This window comes from Haemorhous mexicanus, chromosome 6 (assembly GCF_027477595.1).
Source record: "Haemorhous mexicanus isolate bHaeMex1 chromosome 6, bHaeMex1.pri, whole genome shotgun sequence".
Classification (NCBI taxonomy): domain Eukaryota; kingdom Metazoa; phylum Chordata; class Aves; order Passeriformes; family Fringillidae; genus Haemorhous; species Haemorhous mexicanus.
In genome coordinates, this window is record NC_082346.1 from 62797666 (window position 1) to 62815869 (window position 18204).

The following is an 18204-nucleotide window of genomic DNA, read 5'->3' on the forward strand; positions in this document are numbered from 1 at the left end:
GCAGTAGCAGCTGATGAGCTTCAGTTAGAATAATCTTTTGTAAGTGAAAAGGCCCTGGTTTTATTGAGGTGTTGGGGGGAGAAAAAAGTTTATCTAAGATGAGCCCTCTTCGAGAAATCACGTTTTTCTTAAGAGCTTGCCACATGATTTCAGTGGTAAAATTAGTGTTCTTTAGAAGTACAGATAAAGCCTTAGAGATAAGAAATGGGCTCTGTGCCTTTTCACTGAGCTACTGATTAAGTTAATGTTTGCTATGGTAACTCTTGTCTTAAAAACAACAATCTTGGTATCTTGATTCTACCTTCACAGTGCTGTTCCTGCTTAGTGTTTGATAACACTGGGAAGGGGGGAAATGTAGGCTGGGAATTGCTCTTAAAAAAAAAAAAACATAGGCTAATGTGTTGATGTGTTGTTGCAGTTGTGGTTTTTTGGGGGGAAGAGGTGTATGGGGATATTGCTGAAGTTATTCTGTCTTCTGTGGACTCTGTCTCCTCTAATTGCCTGCAGACAGAAGAGGAAATTACTTCAAACTGAGAGTAGGTTCCTATTGGGAAATATTAGTTAGCAGGAAAAACTTTTTTACTCAGAAAATGGGTGGGGAGGCCCTGGCACATGGTGCCCAGAGAAGCTGGGGCTGCCCCTGGATCCCTGGAAGTGTCCAAGGCCAGGCTCGACAGGGCTTGGAGCAGCCTGGGACAGTGGAAGAGGTTCCTTTTGAGGTTAGGAGCTTGGAACTGGTTGATTTTTAAGGTCCCTTCTCCTCAACCCTCCTTCATCCTGTGTATTTAACTCCCCATATTGCTCCAGCATAGAGGCTGGGTTGAGGCAACCTCCCTCTGCGCCGGTTTCAGGATGTGCATCGGAATTTGCAGCTTGGAGGAAAGCGATTTTGAAGCTACCGTAAATACACGGCCGTGCTTTCGCTGGGAGCCGCAGTCCCCACAGCAGCGTTACTGCCAGGTTATGCTACTGCTACCCGCTGTGAAGCCCCACGAACCGGAATACAACAGCCCCATCGCTCTGGGCTGATCCCAGCGGTGCTCCCTTTCCTCCTGCAGAAGGCAAAGGGCGCAGTTTCTATTAAAAATCAGGATTTTCCCGGCGGAGTGCGGTCCATCCCGCGCCCTCCCCCGCTCCCGCCCGCCGCCTCAGCGCCCCTTCCCACAATGCCCTGCCCGGCAACAGCGTCCCACGTGACCCGCGGCCCCAACATGGCGGCTCCCAGCGGCCGCCGGCCGCAGCCCGCGGGGCCGGGCGGGGGCAGCGCGGCCGGGCCCGGGGCTCTGCGGGGCGCCGAGGAGGACGCCGAGGGTCTCTACGTGGCGGTGGAGCGGTGCCCGCTCTGCAACACCACGCGGCGCCGCCTCACCTGCGCCAAGTGCGTGCAGAGCGGCGACTTCGTCTTCTTCGACGGGCGCGACTCCGAGAGGTACCGGCGGCGCTGAGGGGAGCGGGGCGGGCTCTCCCTGCCCTGCTGCGGGTCCCTGTGCCTCGGGGCCGGCCGTGGGGGCCGGGTTGTGCCCCTTCCCCGCTGTCCCGGGGCTCGGGGGGCTCAGGGTGTGGGTGGGGAATGCTCCGGGGGCCGCCGGGCCCATCCCGGAGCTGCGGGGGGGGACGATACAGCAGCACCATCGGTACGAGCCTTGAAATAATAATATTTTTAATAATAAAGGAGTCACCCCGAGTTTTACTCGGTCAGGTGCAGATGTGTCCGTGTCGATGTAGCCACAGAAGCTCCAGACAGTTCAGGGCACAGAGAGCCGTGCAGTGTTATTTCAACCGGGTTACCTCTTTTCGTCAACACTCCTTGAAATAGTAGTTTTCTAAATCGTTAAGCAAAATTAGGAAGGTGTATAAGAAAGAAAATAAACGTTTTCTTGTGTGCCTACCCATAAATGTGGACAAAAAAGTATCCGCTTGAGTTGTTGGTGTGCCATGCTGCTCCTTTTGGAGCGCTGGCTCTCCCTGGATGAGCGCTGTGCCCATAAACAAATTTCCTCATGGAATGACTCAGATGGCTCCTCCAGCGCTGCTGTCCATCCCAGATTCTTCAAAAGTCCCCAGGGCCATGTCTGGAACGGCTCTGATTCTTGGCTGGCACCGTGTTCCTGGTCCCTCGTTAGCAGCTGTTGGGAGCGATTCCTGGGGCTATTTTGGGAAGCAGCCATCGGTGTGTGGGGTGGCCGTGTCCTCGCTCCAAAGGCTCCTTGTGTCCCCAGGAACAAGGGGACAGTGGTGCCTTTCACCCACCAACATCCACGGGAGTGGGGAAATGCTGTCAGCCAGTGAGTCAGCTTGCAGAACTCAGACTTTAGTCTGTCACTAAAGTCTGTCTGTCTGTTCCCTTTTTTAATGTAAAAAAGCTAAGTTGGAGAACCACAAACTAGATTTAGCCTGTCTAAAATAGGTGGAAAACGTGTAGTTGTGTGAGACTGCTTGGGATTTTCTGCAGATTCTATTAAAAGGTTGGATATGGAGCTTGGAATATAAACCAAGTTTGGTTTTTTTTCCTGTCTCTTTTGCAGCCTTAAGTTTTTGGCTAAATGTCAGGTTTAATTATAGGAATTCAATTCTAGCCTTTGTTAGAGTTGAAGCCCTGTTGTTTTGTATTAACCAAGGCTTAAGAAGTCTCTGCCCATCAGGAAAATGAAGTCATAAAGAAGCAGCTTTAGCCCAAGTACCAGAAGCAGCAGTGTAAGAGAAAACCCTCTTTATCTTCTCACATGAGACAGGATCAGCTTTTCTGTCTGACAGTTGTCACTGCATCCTCCTGAGAAGCTTTCACTGCCCCATTTGTCTGTGGCTGGAAAGGTTCCTGTATATTTACCCTGTGTTTTTTAACTGCAAGGATTAAATCTCTACTTATTTCATTTTTTCCCCCTTCTCTGCCTGGACATCATAGTTCCATCTCTGGGGGTCACTGCTGTTGTATTAACCTGGGGCCTCCTTACACACTCCATTTCCCCAGGCTTTGTTTCTCCTGCTGCTCAGAACTTTTCCATGAATTAATTGCAGTAGTGCAATTCATTAGAAATGGCAAATTTATTTTAATGAATTAAAGGTACAGCACATCTGTGTGAATAACACAGTGTTAACAACCTAAATATCCTCAGTGGCTGCAGGAACTCTGTGTAGGGACAAAAGCTTGGGGTTTTGAGGATAATGGGATTATGTTTAAACTGTGCCTGAAATGTTTTGTTTGCATTCTCTAATTAATATTTGGAATGACTGATTTAAGAGTGGGGAGAGGTCAGTTTTCTTTGTTTTCTCTTTGTGGGTGTCTCTGAATTTCTTGTGATGAGAGCCCTGGGAGAGGGGGAGATGTTTGAAATGGTGCCCAGTCAGCAGCAGGGCAGAGCCGTGCAGGGACAGGTGCAGTTCACTGGGTGCCTTTGCTGGTGTTTACAGCCATCGTTGTTTATTTATTTATTTTATGCCTTCTAGTAGTGCCTGGGTTAATTTTAGATCAGCCACTGCTGGAGGAGTGTCATGGCAAGGGCTTTGCTGAGTGGCTCAGTGTGAGAAATTCAGAATGTGGAAGTGTTTGGGGGCACTTGGGCCTCCCATTTGTCTTTTTGAAGTGTTACAGATGGGGGAAAAGGATCATTATCTTCCTGGTTAAATAGAGAGAAACCAAGCATTACTCCTTGTATCCAACAGTGGTTTATTTTTAGAATTTTCTTGTGAATTTTCCTTATATGAAGACAAACAGTTTCATGTTCTAATTATTTCAGATTTCATGGGACTATTTTGTGAGCTAAGTTTTAGAAGAGCTACAGTAAAAGTTTTTCATCTGTCTGGCAAAAATCACACCCCATATCTGTGAGGGGGAGAGGAACTGTTAAGATTAATTACTTAAGGAGAGCTACAATTAAGGATGAGTAGTCCAGAAGTCCTCCAGTAGAACAGTCACTGCCATCCTTCCTTTCATGAGTAATGTGTTGTGTATTCAAAAGCCAAGCTGGCATCTTGATGTTGGTCTCAGCTCAGAGGTTCTTCCTCCTCCTGGGAGTGTCCTCCAGCCTGTTGTGTGCATAAATTCTCAGAGTGTGATTCCCAGACTGCTGAATTGCTTTGCTTTGTGTATCTGCAGATGGCAAAAGCCAAAGATGGTGTAATTGTGATGTCTGGGCCTGGCTAATTTCTCCAAGCTATGGGTTCTGGTGAGGAATAGTGATTTTTTTCAGCAGGGGAGTTATAGTGAATTTAGTGCCCTCAGCTCCTTCAGCATTAATCAACTCCTGTAGATTAGGAAGCCCCTCTTTCTGGTTGCTTCTCTCTAATCATGAACATGTGGAAATAAGCCAGGCAACCACAGAAGATCTCACCTTAATGTGATAAGACTTGAGGAAAGAGAAACATTTCATGGGTAATTCAAGATGTTCTCTCCTCTCAGTTTACATTTTATGGGAGTTCCTATAATAATTCATCCCAAGTTTTGTTTCTTTGCCAAATTGAAAGGCTAAAGATATATAAAGAAGAAGGAGTTGCAGGATGCAGTGCAGTTGAAATCAGAGCTATATAAAGCAGTGGAAATGTTTGCTTAGGAAGAAGCTGCTGGAGGGTTTGGTAGGAGCTGTTTGACATCGCTGCCGAAGCGCGTGGTGAGCTGGGATTTCTACAGCCTTCCACAAATACTTCTGTCTTCCCTCCACAGCCAGAACTTCATTTATTCCTCTGTTCTTTGACAGATCATTCAGCTTTTTGCTGCTGTGATGGACAGGAATTGGGTGATTCTGTTCAGTCAGGGTCTGTGCCCATGAATCCAGCTCAGGAACCAAGAATTGCCAGATTACCCCAGTGCTCTCCCTGGGTCCCAGCTGAGCTCTGTGTTTCTGGGCCAGGGGATTTTTGGTGGCAGCCAAAGGTCTCCTGCTCCGTGGTAAACAGGAGGCTCATGCAGGGCTTTTTGTCATTTCCAGGGTGACTCCTGGGGTGAGGACACACAGGAAGAGGGGATGAGCTGGGCTGAGCAGCTGGGCTCCAGTTGCACCACATTCCTCCAGCTCACGTGTGGCCTCTGGCTTTTGTGCCAAGCACCTGCATTTGGTTTTGGTTTGTTTTGGAAGGAAAACAGATTCTTTTGCTTGACTACAAAAGCAGCAGCCAGTGGTTTTGTTGTTTTAATGCTAATGTCATGTGGGAGGGTGGTTACACATGCTCTGAATCCAAAGGTAGTCACCAAGCTTTCAGATTTCAGCACTTGAAGGAAAAAAGTGAAGCATTTTGAAGTTTTACCTGAAATCAAATCCATAGAGTAACAGAGAGGGAAATTCAAGATGTCATCCTATCAAGGCTTAGTGTACTATTCTTTCTAAATAAAGCATAAATGTGCACAAAATGAAGGTAAAATCATAAAATCACATTGTTTGGGTTGGAAGGGACCTTAAGGACCATCTAGTTCCAACCCCTGTCATGGGCAGGGGCACCTTCATGCCCCATCCTGCCTTTCCTTGAACACTTCCAGGGATGGAGCATCTGCAAATATCACAGCTCTGGTAGGATGAAATCATCAATTCTATGTGTTGCAGAAAAACATGGAATGAATTGTGGAACAATAAGGGGGGCAGAATGTGGCTTTTCTGTATACTCAAAGGATGAAAACACAGGATGATGAGTCCTGCAAAAATTCCTTTCTGATCAGTTCCCATATCCTGGAGTCCAGTGGAGCTGGAGCAGCTGAAGCAGAAATTTGGGTCATGGGCTATGTGAGATAGTACTATTAATTTATCCAGTGACTGAAGGTTTTTAAAGTATTCCATGTTTTTTGTTACATACAAAATACTGCTCTTGCTAAGCTATAAATCTAGAAACAGCAGTAATTTGCTATTTGTTTGATAGTTCAACACTCTGATGTTTCTCCAGCTTAGAGGCTCTGTTGCAATTCCAGTGAGACTCATGCTCTAGAATTCTGCAAGAGTTTTGCACATTTAGCCATTAACTTCCCCAGATCAAGACAGATAGCTGAGGTTTGGAGAATCCCCAAGCTTCATTTTTATTATCTTTTTCAGACAACTTACAGTGCTGTAATTGTGCAAAATATCAATAAAAGAATTTAATCTCTTCCAGGTTTTCAGACAAGAAAGAAAGGCTGATGCATCTTAAAACCAAACAGAGAGAATTCCAAAAACAGTAAGTTGTATTTATTAAATTGATATAAAAGCTAAGAGATCTCATAAAAGGAAACAGTCTCTTTTAACACACTGTTGCTGCAGACAGATGAAGTCTAGATAGTCATAAAACTTTCAATCATGTTTTTTCCTCTAGTGTTTTGAAGGCCATGGAAGGGAAAGAAATAACTGATCAGCTGGTGAGTTGCTCCGAGTGTCCCATGGTTTTTAAACTCTCTGAATTCCTCGATCTCATAGTTTAAAGTTACAGTTTACCTTGAGGGCTGCTTTCCCTTAGAGCCTGTTGTAAGCAAAACTGGAATGGGCTCTGCCAGCAGAGTGTTCCAAGCTGTCTGAATTTTTCATCTCTCACTAGATATTTGTTCAATAACTTATTTTACCAATGGACTTTATACTAAGCACTCGTTTTGTTTGTGGCATTCTTCTGTGCACAAAACACTGCATGAAATATTTAGTTGTTTGATCCATTCAAGAGCATCCTGCTACTTTTTGCACTAAAGCTGCTGGCTTTGCTGTTAATCATTAGTTCAGCATGTTTGAAGTCGTTTGTGCCCTAGAGTTGCTGAATGTTCTTTTTCAGAGATGGAAAATAATGTCTTGCAAGATGAGGATTGAGCAGCTGAAACAGACCATTTGCAAAGAAAATGATGAAATGACAAGACGTGAGTAATGCCTGTGCTTTTGTGATGTGGAAAAACTCCCTGTGCCTTAGAATGAAAAATCAATTGAGGTGAATTTGAGCGTTAGTTTTTTAAAAATGGTGAATTTCCAAACAGTCGCTTCCTAAATCAACTTGAAGGCAAATCACTGAGTGGATTTTGGCCTTTTTATGCTTGGGTTTTAATTAGCAAACAGCAGACATTATTCAGCTGGATGGAGATGGTTTTGCAGCAGCTTTAAGAGTTAGCAGCCTGTGACTCTGGCTGTGTCCCTAGAGATGGCTTTATTCAGTGTAGTGTTTCTGATCACTTCCTCTTGATAAGGAGGAGCAAACAGCTCTGCAGCTGTCACAGATTTCCTGAAACTGCTGAATTTTAACCCACACCTGCCTGAAAATCCTAAAATCCTACTTGAGCAAGAGTCACTGAAATTAAGGTGTAGGCTGCATTCAGAAACTTCAGTTTTTGAAACCCATTAGATTGTTTTACACTAAATTTGCAGGGTCATTTTCAGAAGAGAATATGCAGCTCTCCTTACAAGCTATGTGCAAGGGAAGCAGAGGAAGCATATTCAGAAGCATATTGATTGAATCTGGGATATTTTTATGGCTTGAAATTCAAGAGGAGCCATACAGAGAGTGGAAGAAGAGGCAGAACCTGAGAAAAGTGATAAAGGATTAGCACAGGCTTGGGGTGAAAAATCAAAAAGGCTGAGATGCAAAATTATTTTCAATTAAAAAGGAGGATGGATAGTAACAATAATAAATGGATGATAAAGAAAAGGTGAGGGAGCAGGAAAGTGTGTTAGTTAACAGGAAGGAGAGCAATAACAGTGCAGAGAAGTCTGAGGCATCCATTCAGTGCTGCCTTTGCTTCATCTTCCTGCAAAGGAATGGGATCAGCTGCTTAGCCAGGTTAAATTTGACTTCATGAAAGGACTGCAGGCTAAGGAAAGGAAACATACAGCTACACATTAATTTGCTTTATGGAAACCAAGGAACAAGCTGAGGTGCTCTGTGGAGCACTTGGGAACATGTGAGGGAGTGAGGGTGTGTGAGGAAGCTGAGAACAGTACCTGCTTTCAAAGGGTGCAGCAAGGCAGAACCTCAAAGTGATGGCACAGGCATCCTGTCACAGACCTAGGGGGCTCTGCTGATAACTGACAGGTAAGGTGGGTAAAAATAGCCATCACTTAGTTATGGTATTCTTGTCAAATCCATGTTTTGTTATTTGTGTCATGATATCCATGTCAAATCAACCCCTCATCTGGGGATCCAGAGGAGCAGTGGAGGATGAAGCAGAAGCTGCACGTTACTTGGATTTGGGCACTGCCTGAAACTTGCTCACTGTCTTGTGAGCAAACAAAATTTGCCCTGGGTGTAACCCCTGCAAGGTCATCACAAAAGGTTAGAAAAGCTTCATTCAAAGAGTGGTGGCACTGGTCAGGCTGAGGAGGTGAGACAGGTGGAGCTCAGCAGGAGCCAGTTCCTGGCCCAGTTCCCGTCAGTATTTCCCATAATAGCTCAGTAGAATAGAGGGTGGGATGGAGGAAGCCAGGCTGGATGGTGAAATGACTTCTGTGGAGACCAGGACCAAGTTCAGAATCATGCAGATAAATAGACAGCATCATCTGAAAAGGACAAAATCAGGGTACACATTATTGTAAAGAGAAACATAAACCCAGAATGGGGGATGGTGGTGAGATTTGGCAGGAAGGGATCTGCGGAATTGCAAATTAAATAAAAATTATCAATCTTGTGCTGCTCCAGAAAGGTTCAGGCCTCTTTCTGGGTAACTAAATATAAGTGCTGTATTTAAGATGGAGGCAGTTATCCTGCTGTGCCAGGTATGGTATCGCTGTTGCTTCAGTGGAAGCCTGGTGTCCAATTTAAACAATTTAAGAAAGATACAGATCTTCTGAGGAAAGTCTGAGCATTGGAAATTAAATAGAACAGCTAAGAAAATTCTTGTTTGGTTTAGAGAGGAGGAAGTTGAAGAAAAACAAGCTTTTCAGTGGGTAGAAGATTATTGTTATGGAGATTAGATTATGACTTTTTGTCTTTTGCCTGTGAAGAAAGGAGAAGAGGAAATCAATGTGACTTTAAGGAATTAGTCACTCTTCTCAAAATGCTCTGCTCTGGAGGTGGCAGAGTGTTAGGACCAACCAGGGAGTTGAGTTCTCCATTTCCCCACTCTTCTGTGGAATTTATTATCTGCAACTTCTGCAACTTCTCTTGATTCACAGTGAGTTTGATTAGATGTAACCTAAAAACTGAGCTGACTATTGCCCAACTAACCTATTAGCACAGTTGCTTTTGGAGAGAGACCAAAAATTCTTGCTGTGAGTAGCCAACAGATCAGGATCCAACTTGGTCACTTTTGGTCCACATTAAAAAGTGTGAAAAGGTTGTTTCTCTGCTCTTGGATGTGGCATAGTTTAATTTTCTGAAATAAAAACCATTTCTAGAACACTGGGTTCCTGCTTTTGGAGTTGACTCTCCTGGAGACCTCAGTAATTGGTGGTGCTTAAAATAATGTTTTAAAATCTGTGTGTTTGCCTTCTTTCTGTGCAGAACAGTTCAAGGAGACAGGCTTGCAAATCCCTGGCAGAGCTCTCTGGGCAGAGATCAGTGTGCCTGGGCTTGCATTTATCAGGCAGTGCAGGTGTGTGGGACACAGTGGTCCTGAAATACTCCTGGGCACAAATTTTTAATCACCTCATGAAGCAGAGTTGCTGTGCAGAGGGCAGGACAGTTGTCTGTGCACTGGGACTGCTGAAGAGGAAATTTCAGTGCAGTGTCTCCCCTGCTCCCAAATAATTGCTGTTGGACCTGCAGGGAAGGGAGTTCACTCTGAAAAAGTAGCCTTTCAAGTCAAATATGAATGTGAAAATTGAACAGCTGGACCTTTTCCTCCTTGTCCTGTCTCCTGTTCTTTTTGCAAAGGGAGAGTTTGGGAATATGACTTCAAGTGTTAATTGATTTTCTGTTGATGTTACAGGACTGCTTAAAGGAAAAAGGAATTACAGCTGACACATAGGGATTCTGGCATTGCTCAGAGAAAAGTGCATTTTTCTACTGCCCCTCTAACAGGGGTCATTTATTTATATTATATAAACCTGAGGATTATTAGTTCTTATCTTCATGGAGGAGCTTTTCTCACCTCCTTTAATTTGGGACTTTGCATCTCCCACATACCAGATCTTCCTTCCTACCAGACACACCATGGATTGCAGCAGATCAGATGACTGGAAATAATTCCTGATGTTCAGAGAGAGCAGCCTCTGTGTCTGCAGGGGTGGGCACACTTCAAACTAGGGCACAGGGAGAGTTTTAAACATGTATTTCAGGAGAGCACAAGAAATCTTCCCCTGTGCTTTTAAAAGACAGAGGTGGCTGACTCTTATTACTGCAGGCACTGATTTTATATCTGAATTAGCAGATTTTGGATCATCAAGGTTGCAAAAGGCCTCTAAGATCATCAGGCTCAGCCTTGGATGCTTCAAGATGCTCTTGCAGGCTGTTTTTCCAAGCCTCAGCGTGCCTCACACATGGAGTGAATCCAGGCAGTTGCAGCACTTCAGCCCATGAGCACAATTCCCATTTGTGAGTGGAAAGGGAGATAGCCGGTGTTCCCTGTGGGAACAAGGAGCCTGCACTGTTGGGATCCAAGTGCTGTGAGAGCACATCCATGAGAGAATCCCAAATAACCCACACTACCAGCAGCACAGGTGCCAGGACTGGTGAATGAAGATGCTATCTGCACTTGATTTTGGCTGCAAGCAGGGCAGGGCTTCTTTGGCCAGCACGATGCAAACATGTACAGTCAGGCTATTTCTGTCAGAATGATTATCTCAGGAGTTTAATTAAACTGGGAAATCTTGGCTTTTGTGCTCCAAATCCAGAAATAGCTGGGTAAAAGATAGGGAAAGAATAATCTCAGTTGCAGTCTCTTTGGAGATCTCCAGAGGAGATTAAAAAGTTGTGCCACTGAGCAGCTGGAAGAAGTTAATAGTTGAGCAGGGTTTTCTGTTTCAAGCTGCCATAGATCTTGTTTTCCATAAATATTAATAAAGCTTTTCTCAAGCTTTTCCTACAAGCACTTCCCAGCTCCTTTTCCAAGGGATAACATCTGCTGCTGTTCTCACAGACACAGAGGGGCTGCTGAGGATTAAAGAGGAGAACCAGAAGCATTATCGCAGGGCTCAGAGGCACCAGGAGAAGAAGGAGAAGATCCAGAAGCACAACAGGAAGCTGGGAGACCTGGTGGAGAAAAAAACCTACGACCTGAAAACGCAGTACGAGCACCTGGCCAACCTGCGGCGCGCGCACATCCTGGAGCTGACCTCCGTCATCTTCCCCATGGAAGAGGTGAAGACAAGCATGAGGTATGGCAGGCTTGTCCTTTTGGGATCATTGTGCTTGGTTTTAGGCACCCAGAAGGGAGTTTTGTCAATCTGAGGTAGGTGGGTCTGGTTCCCTTAGGGTCTGTGGGGAGGAGGAGGAGGAGTTGTGTTCTCACCCACAGACAGAGGTCCAGGATGGAAGAATCTGAATCTGGAGGTGTTTGCATCTCCCCACTGAGAGAAATGAGCTGCATGTCCAGGAAATTTTATATTTTAAACTTCCTTAAAATATGGATTCCCCAGCCCTAGAAGTGTTCAGGGCCAGGCTGGGCAGGGCTTGGAGCAGTCTGGTCTAGTAGAAGGTGTCCCTGCCCATGGCAGGGGTGGAATGAGATGAGGTGTCCCTTCCAACCCAAACCTTTCTAAGATTCTACAAAAACAGGTATTAAAAATCCAGAGAAAATGAAAGTAGTTTTGGGAATGAAGAGTTTTGCAGAAGTGGTCCACAAGGTCCTTTCCAACTCAAACCATTCCTGGATTCTACAAAAACAGCCAAATAAAAAACCCCAGAACAAATGAAAGTAGTTTTGGGAGTGAGGACTTTTACAGGAGCGTTGCTACAAGCACTTTGCCTTGAGTGAAACCTGGCTCAGTGCCTGCCAAGTGTGTGTTTGATTCCATTCCCAACCACTTCTTTCCAACTCCTCTGGGCCCTGCAGGGACCCAGCAGACGTGTCCTCAGAGAGTGACAATGCCATGACCTCCAGCACTGTGAGCAAGCTGGCAGAGGCACGGAGGACCACGTACCTGTCCGGGAGGTGGGTGTGTGATGACCACAACGGGGACACCAGCATCAGCATCACGGGGCCCTGGATCATCCTCCCCAACAACGGGGACTACTCTGCTTACTACAACTGGGTGGAGGAGAAGAAGACTACACAGGGACCTGGTAAGGGGCAAGGCCTGGTTTTAGGCAACTGGGAGAGTTTGGGTGCCAGCAGAAGGCACTGAGGAGCACTAGACTGGTCCATTTGTTCTCAGCCTGAGCCAGAAATAAATGCCAGAATAGGGATTTTAGGAGAAGATTCCCTGCCCAGTTGGAACTGGGCGGTCTTTAAAGTCCCTTCCAACCCAAACCATTCTGTGATTTTATGACTAGTCTGCTGAAATCTTCTTTTGCCTGAAATGCTCACTGGGATGCACAGCACAGTGAAATAGAGAAAGTTAATTATTCACAGTTTTGACACAGTTCACATGTCATCATCTTAACAGGAATTCCAAGAATTACTATTTTCTTCCAGCTTCTGACAGATTTCACTGGAAATGATTGCTAGATTCAGGCTGTTCTCCATACTTAGAAATGACATATTCCAGAGGAGACTCCAGGAACATATTAACACACCCACCAAGACTTCATTTAAAACAAGGATTTCATGTTGTTTTTATTTCTTTCAGATATGGAACATAATAACCCTGCTCATACCATCAGTGCTGCATTGTGCTATGCAACTCAGCTCGTTAACACTTTGTCTCTCATACTTGATGTAAATCTTCCCAAGAAGCTCTGCAACAGGCAAGTGAAAACACAGCAGGGCAATCTGTGACCTTAGATTAGTTTGAGGAATAAAGTCATGAATTGGAACAGCTTTTGATAACATAGGTGGCTTGTGGATTTTTGTGCTGTTTAAGGGGAGGGCTAGCAGGATTTTAGACCACAGTTAACAGTCCCTCCCTCCTTTTTTACTTCCTGAGAGGGAGACCAGCCATCAGAGTTGAAAATAACACCTCTCTAATGGACATATTCAGCATGCTCAAATGAGAGATGAAATATGGCAGTGCACAAATGGCACTTTTCATTTCATTGGATCCCACTGTGCTTCACAAAATCCCAGCCCAGTCCAGCAGCTCTTGAACAGCTCTGCTGCCTCCTGTGCTGTAGGACAAGTGCTGTAATATGGCATGGCAGCAGTGTCATTCCCAATGGCATAAAAAAACCTAGGAGTAAAGCCCATAAGGGATGAAGAGCACTGTTGGAGTTTGGTGTCTGTGTGGAGCAGCTGGAATCTGCACAGAAGGAGCTGCAGACCTGCTCAGACTCCCAGAGGTCCCAGATGTGCTACTGAGATTCTTTTAAGTGCTTTAAAATAGTGGTTGCCAAAGTGAGGGCACAAAAGTTGTCTAGAGTTTCAGCTTTTTTTTCCCACCCTGTGGCTTGGGGAGTGGAGGAGTTGGAACCAGATGATCTGAAAGTCCCTTCCAACCCAAACCATTCTGTGGTTCTCTGATTTTGGGTGTTTCTCTGTTTGGGTGTTCAGCCCCCACAGAAGGAAAAGGTTGGGAACAGGAAATGATGCAAGACTTTCAGGGAGATCTGAAACAGTTTGGCTCAGGTGGATCTGAGTTCCCTACAGTTCACACCACCTGTCCTGTGGAAACTGGTGAGGCCAGGGCAAGCAGAGCTTGTTGATAAAATGCTCACAGTCCTGCTAGGTTTAAAATTAATCTCCTCAGCACTCTAGAACTGGCTGTAGACTTTGAGCAAGTGCTTGCTGGGAGGATTTTTACTCCAGGACTTGTTAGGAAGCCAGGGCATGGAATGCTGATGCCTCCAGTACGTGTATTTTCAGAGCATTTTGTTTTCTGTGTGTTTTTGTGTGTGTGTGGTGTTTTAACAGTGAATTCTGTGGAGAGAATCTCAGCAGACACAGGTTCACACGGGCAGTGAAGAAGCTGAATGCTAATATCCTTCACCTCTGCTTCTCTCAGGTAGGGGGATGCACATTTCATATCTTTAAATTGCTTTTGAAATATCAGCTGTGCCTGCTGGTTTCCTTCAGGACCTGATCATGTTTGGTTTTTTTTTCCCTTCTCCATGTCAGCATGTAAATTTAGATCTGTTGCACCCCCTGCATACCCTCAGGAACCTCATGTACCTGGTCAGCCCAGACACCGAGAACTTGGGCAGGTAAGAAAAGCAAAATATGAACTCTCCTGTGGCTGAATCCCTTTGGAATTGATGCCTTTGCCTTGTGACTTGTGAGAGAAATTCTCTTCTGTGCCTATAGATCAGTCCTCAGCACAGAAATCAGGGCGAGGAGGAAAGACTGGACAGAAAAGGGGGCTCCTGAGAAGGGAGTTAAATTTCACAGACGTGTTTGCTGTGCTTCTGCCTATGGCAGGCTCAGCTGGAGGCTTTGAGCTGATGATGGACTCATTTCCCCTACACCCAGGAGCAGGAACTCCTTCCCTCCAGGGAACAGCAACACAAATGCCAGGCAGCTTTGCCCTGCTCCAAGTGTGACCCTGCCCACGCCTTGCCAACATGCAAATTCCTGAGAGCATCCAGAAATACAAACCCTGAAAAGAATCCCAGGCAAGCCTTTCCCAGAATGCTTCCAGTCAATGAACTGCCTAGACCAAAGCTGACCCTTTAAATAATACTCATTTATATGTAAATTAAGATTAAAGACAACTGTTCTCTTAGCTTAGAACGTGATGAAAAGAACATCAGTTCTGGCACGCACGCACCGGGTTTAGTAATTTATTTCTTTTTTTTACAAGTTAAATATAAGAAAGCAAACAACACTGATTTCCCCATTGGGATAACCCAGACAGACACAAGTCACTTGTGCCCAAGACAGTCTGCAAATATTTGTTTGATGTGCCTGGTGTTTTATTCCCCCCTTAAACACAGTGAGTGATGTTCTGAAATCTGCTTTTCTGCTTTGTTCTCTTGTACGGATCTGGTTTTATTCAAAAACCTGCAGTGCCACTAAGAGGAGCTGCCTGTTCCCACTTCCTTGTGTTCTCTGGATACATCCCTACTGAGTCAGCCCACAGACATGGGGAGCAAAATCTTTGTAAAAGATTTTGGACAAAAAATCTGTGCTTGCTGCCTGAAATAGAGTGCTGGAAATAGCCAGAGGATGGAGAGCTGTGTCCTCAAAGGAAAGGAGCTGCTCTGAAGGGTGCAGGGGCTGCAGTGGGCACCTGTGCAGGTGTCACAGAGCTTCCCATGCATCAGCTGGGTGTAGAGAGTAAAAGAAGGGGTTACAGGGAGCTGGATAAAATACCCTCCAGGCTGCTGGATGGCTTTACAGACACCACTGGGAGCAGAGAGTCTGAGCTGATTGAAATGAGGCACATGGACTTAGCAGAGACATTAATTACCCACAGGAATGAAGGTGGGGATTCTGTTTCCTTCTGTCATCCTCTCAAGGCTGGATGAGTTTCTGGGATGGATGCTGTCATCAGGCAGGAGTTGCTGGGCTCAGGACAGGGAGAAGGGTGGGACTCAGTGGCCTTTGTTAGAGAGGAGGTCACTTGAGATGATCTAATGGTCCCTTCTGGCCTCAACCCTGATGACTCCTTCTTGTGTTGCCTTGTTAAGCAGAAGGCTTTGCCAGGAGGCAGCGCTCCCACTGCTTTCCAGATTATGAAAGAGGAGTGTTTGCCTTTAATTTCTCAGCTGGCTGCAAAGTTTGCAACAACCAGCTCTCTTTGTTTTCCTTTAGGTACCTAAGCCTGTGGTTGCCTGACAATCTCCTTTATATGCTGCTGTTTTCATATGCTTATAATTTTACCAAGCTTTAATTATCTGGATTAATATTTCCCATGACAAATCACTGCTTAAGGCTCCTTCTCCCACCAAGGCTGGATAAACTCTTGCCTGTGTTCAATGGTTACTGTGTTTAATGGTGGGACTCAGTGATCTTGGGGGTCTTTTCCAATCTAAATGATTCCATGATTCCATCAAATTCCTGCTCATGTTCACAGGGCAGTTTTGTGGCTTGGAGTGAACTCTGTCAGGGACTCTGCTTGCTGTGGGGAATCCACCTTTTTCCATGGAATACAGGCAGCCCAAAGCATTGGGATGGGGCAGGATGCAATCGCCTCTCCCACCAGGCAGTGGCAGCAGGGAACTCTGAGTCACAGCACAGCTGGGACCCTGCAGGACCCGGGGGATCCAGCCCCTGGCCCTGCTCAGAGCATCTCCCTGCCCAGGAAAGGCTGAGGGAGCTGGGGCTGTCCCAGCTGAGAGGGGCCCTCAGCCCTGTGTGTCCCTGTCTGCAGGGAGGGCTCAGAGACAGAGCAGGCTCTGCTCCAGGGGCCCAGCAATGCACCAGAGGAACAAGCAGGCACTGATGCTCACAAGTTCCACCTGAACGTGAGGAACGTGTGCAGTGACCGAGCCCTGAGCAGAGACCAGTGAGGGTGTGGAGCCTCCCTCACTGGGGACATTCCAGAGCCATCTGTGACCCATTCCAGACCCAATCCTGTGCCCTGGGATGATCCTGCTGGAGCAGGGAGATGAGACCAGATGAGCCACTGTGGTGACTTCCAACCTGAGCCACTCTGTGATTCTGTGTGATGGGGTTGGAATCTCTCCAGGGGAGACCCCTCAGCCTCTCTGGGCAGCCTGATCCAGTGTCTGGCCAACCTCAGAGTGAGAAAGAGCTTGAGGTGTTGCTCGGGGCAGAGGGGGAAGTCTCACTGATGAAACTCTGAAGTTTCTCTGGTTGTGCCAGACCTGGGAGTTGCAGGGTACAGCCTGAGAGAGCTGAGCTCTCTTGGCCTGGCCAGGGCTGGTATTAGAAATTAAAGCTGCTCCACATCAAGCCAAGATTCCCACCAGTGGAGCCCTGAGTTATCACCAGTAGCTTTCTCTGCTGTGTGTGTTTCTCTGTCCCTGCCAGAGCAGAACTGCTCTCCCACCGTTCCTGCTCCGTGGTCTGGAACCCTGTCCCTTCCTGGGCCAAGTGTTGGTGTTCCGTCCAAGGGGGTGACACCGAGTTCCCTCTGCCAGCTGATGGAGGCAGGGCACTTGATCTCTGCTGTGCCCTGGCAGAGCAGGCTGCAGTGGGGTGGCAGGACAGAGGCACTGATGGCACCGTGTCCCCCGCGCAGGTCCGGCCCCTTCGAGATCAGCGCCGACCTGGAGGACTCCATGGAGTTCGTGGAGCCCAGCGCGGCGGGCGAGACGGACGAGAGCGGCGACGAGCACGTGAGCGACGAGGAGACGGACCTGGGCACGGACTGGGAGAACCTGCCCAGCCCCAGGTTCTGTGACATCCCCTCGCAGCAGGTGGAGATGCTGCAGAGCCAGAGCACCCAGGCGTCCCAGCCCATCGCCAGCAGCAGCGCGGGCGGGATGATCTCGTCCGCCGCCGCCTCGGTCACCTCGTGGCTCAAGGCCTACACCGGGCACCGCTAGCGGGCACGGGGGGCTGTGCCAGGAACCCCTCCCCAGCTGGGCTGTAGTCAACCTTTACCTATTCAGTTAAGTAGTGCCTGGAACAAAGGAAAGGTCAGACTTCCGTTTTGTAAACCGGAGAAAACCTTTTTATTTCCCCGAGATGACTGTGACGGCCCCGTTTTGTAAATTAGCTCCGTGCTCCCGACGGATCCTGAGGGCACTGAGGGCACTTCGTGTCTTGGTTCTGTCTGCATCGAGGATTGGCAAAGGACCCAGCGACCTCCAGCTCTACTTTCTGAAGAAGAAACAGATTTTGGAGTGTTTGGATCGGGTGAGCGCAGGGAAGGCTGCTCAGGGCGCGGTCTGGACACTGGTGCAAATGCAGTTCCCACTTTCTTAACTCCTTACAGGGTTTTCCTTTTTGTGTGTGTGTGTTTTAAATCTGTCTTGCATAATGCAAAAATGCGTATTTCTAAATTTTTTTCATTCAGGACATGAAAATTATGCATTTTTAACATGTTTTCTAATCTCTGTTGCCATATTTTTAATACAAACGATCAGCATGGACAGGGAATTCACACAGCAAATTGCTCTTGGTTTAGATTTGGTTGTGAATCTTTACCCAGTTTTGCCATAGAAAACTGGCTTGTTTCATGCTGTTTCCACTGGCAGGTGTAGAAGTTTTGTGTTGTGCTGAGGCACACAGGCTCTGTACTCTTAATACCATACACCAAAGAAACACTGGACATTCTCTTGCTAGACCCACATTGGATGCTGATACAGAATTGCATTGTTGCAATAATATCCATCGGTTACCACACCATGTTGCCACTTTTTAGCATTAGAAAAAACCCATTTCAAGCCAGTTTGGTG

The 18204-nt window shown here is 46.6% G+C and overlaps 1 protein-coding gene across 1 annotated transcript; it reads left to right on the top strand.

The window, feature by feature from the left end:
• The first annotated feature begins 1211 nt into the window (after positions 1–1211).
• ATG14 (autophagy related 14) lies at positions 1212–17918 on the top strand. Its single transcript, XM_059850607.1, has 10 exons — positions 1212–1429; positions 6070–6132; positions 6268–6310; positions 6712–6793; positions 10940–11177; positions 11855–12084; positions 12591–12708; positions 13811–13901; positions 14015–14100; positions 17043–17918. Exons 1-10 carry the CDS (start codon positions 1212–1214, stop codon positions 17347–17349), a joined length of 1476 nt encoding a protein of 491 aa, XP_059706590.1. The 3' UTR covers positions 17350–17918.
• The last annotated feature ends 286 nt before the right edge of the window (positions 17919–18204 follow it).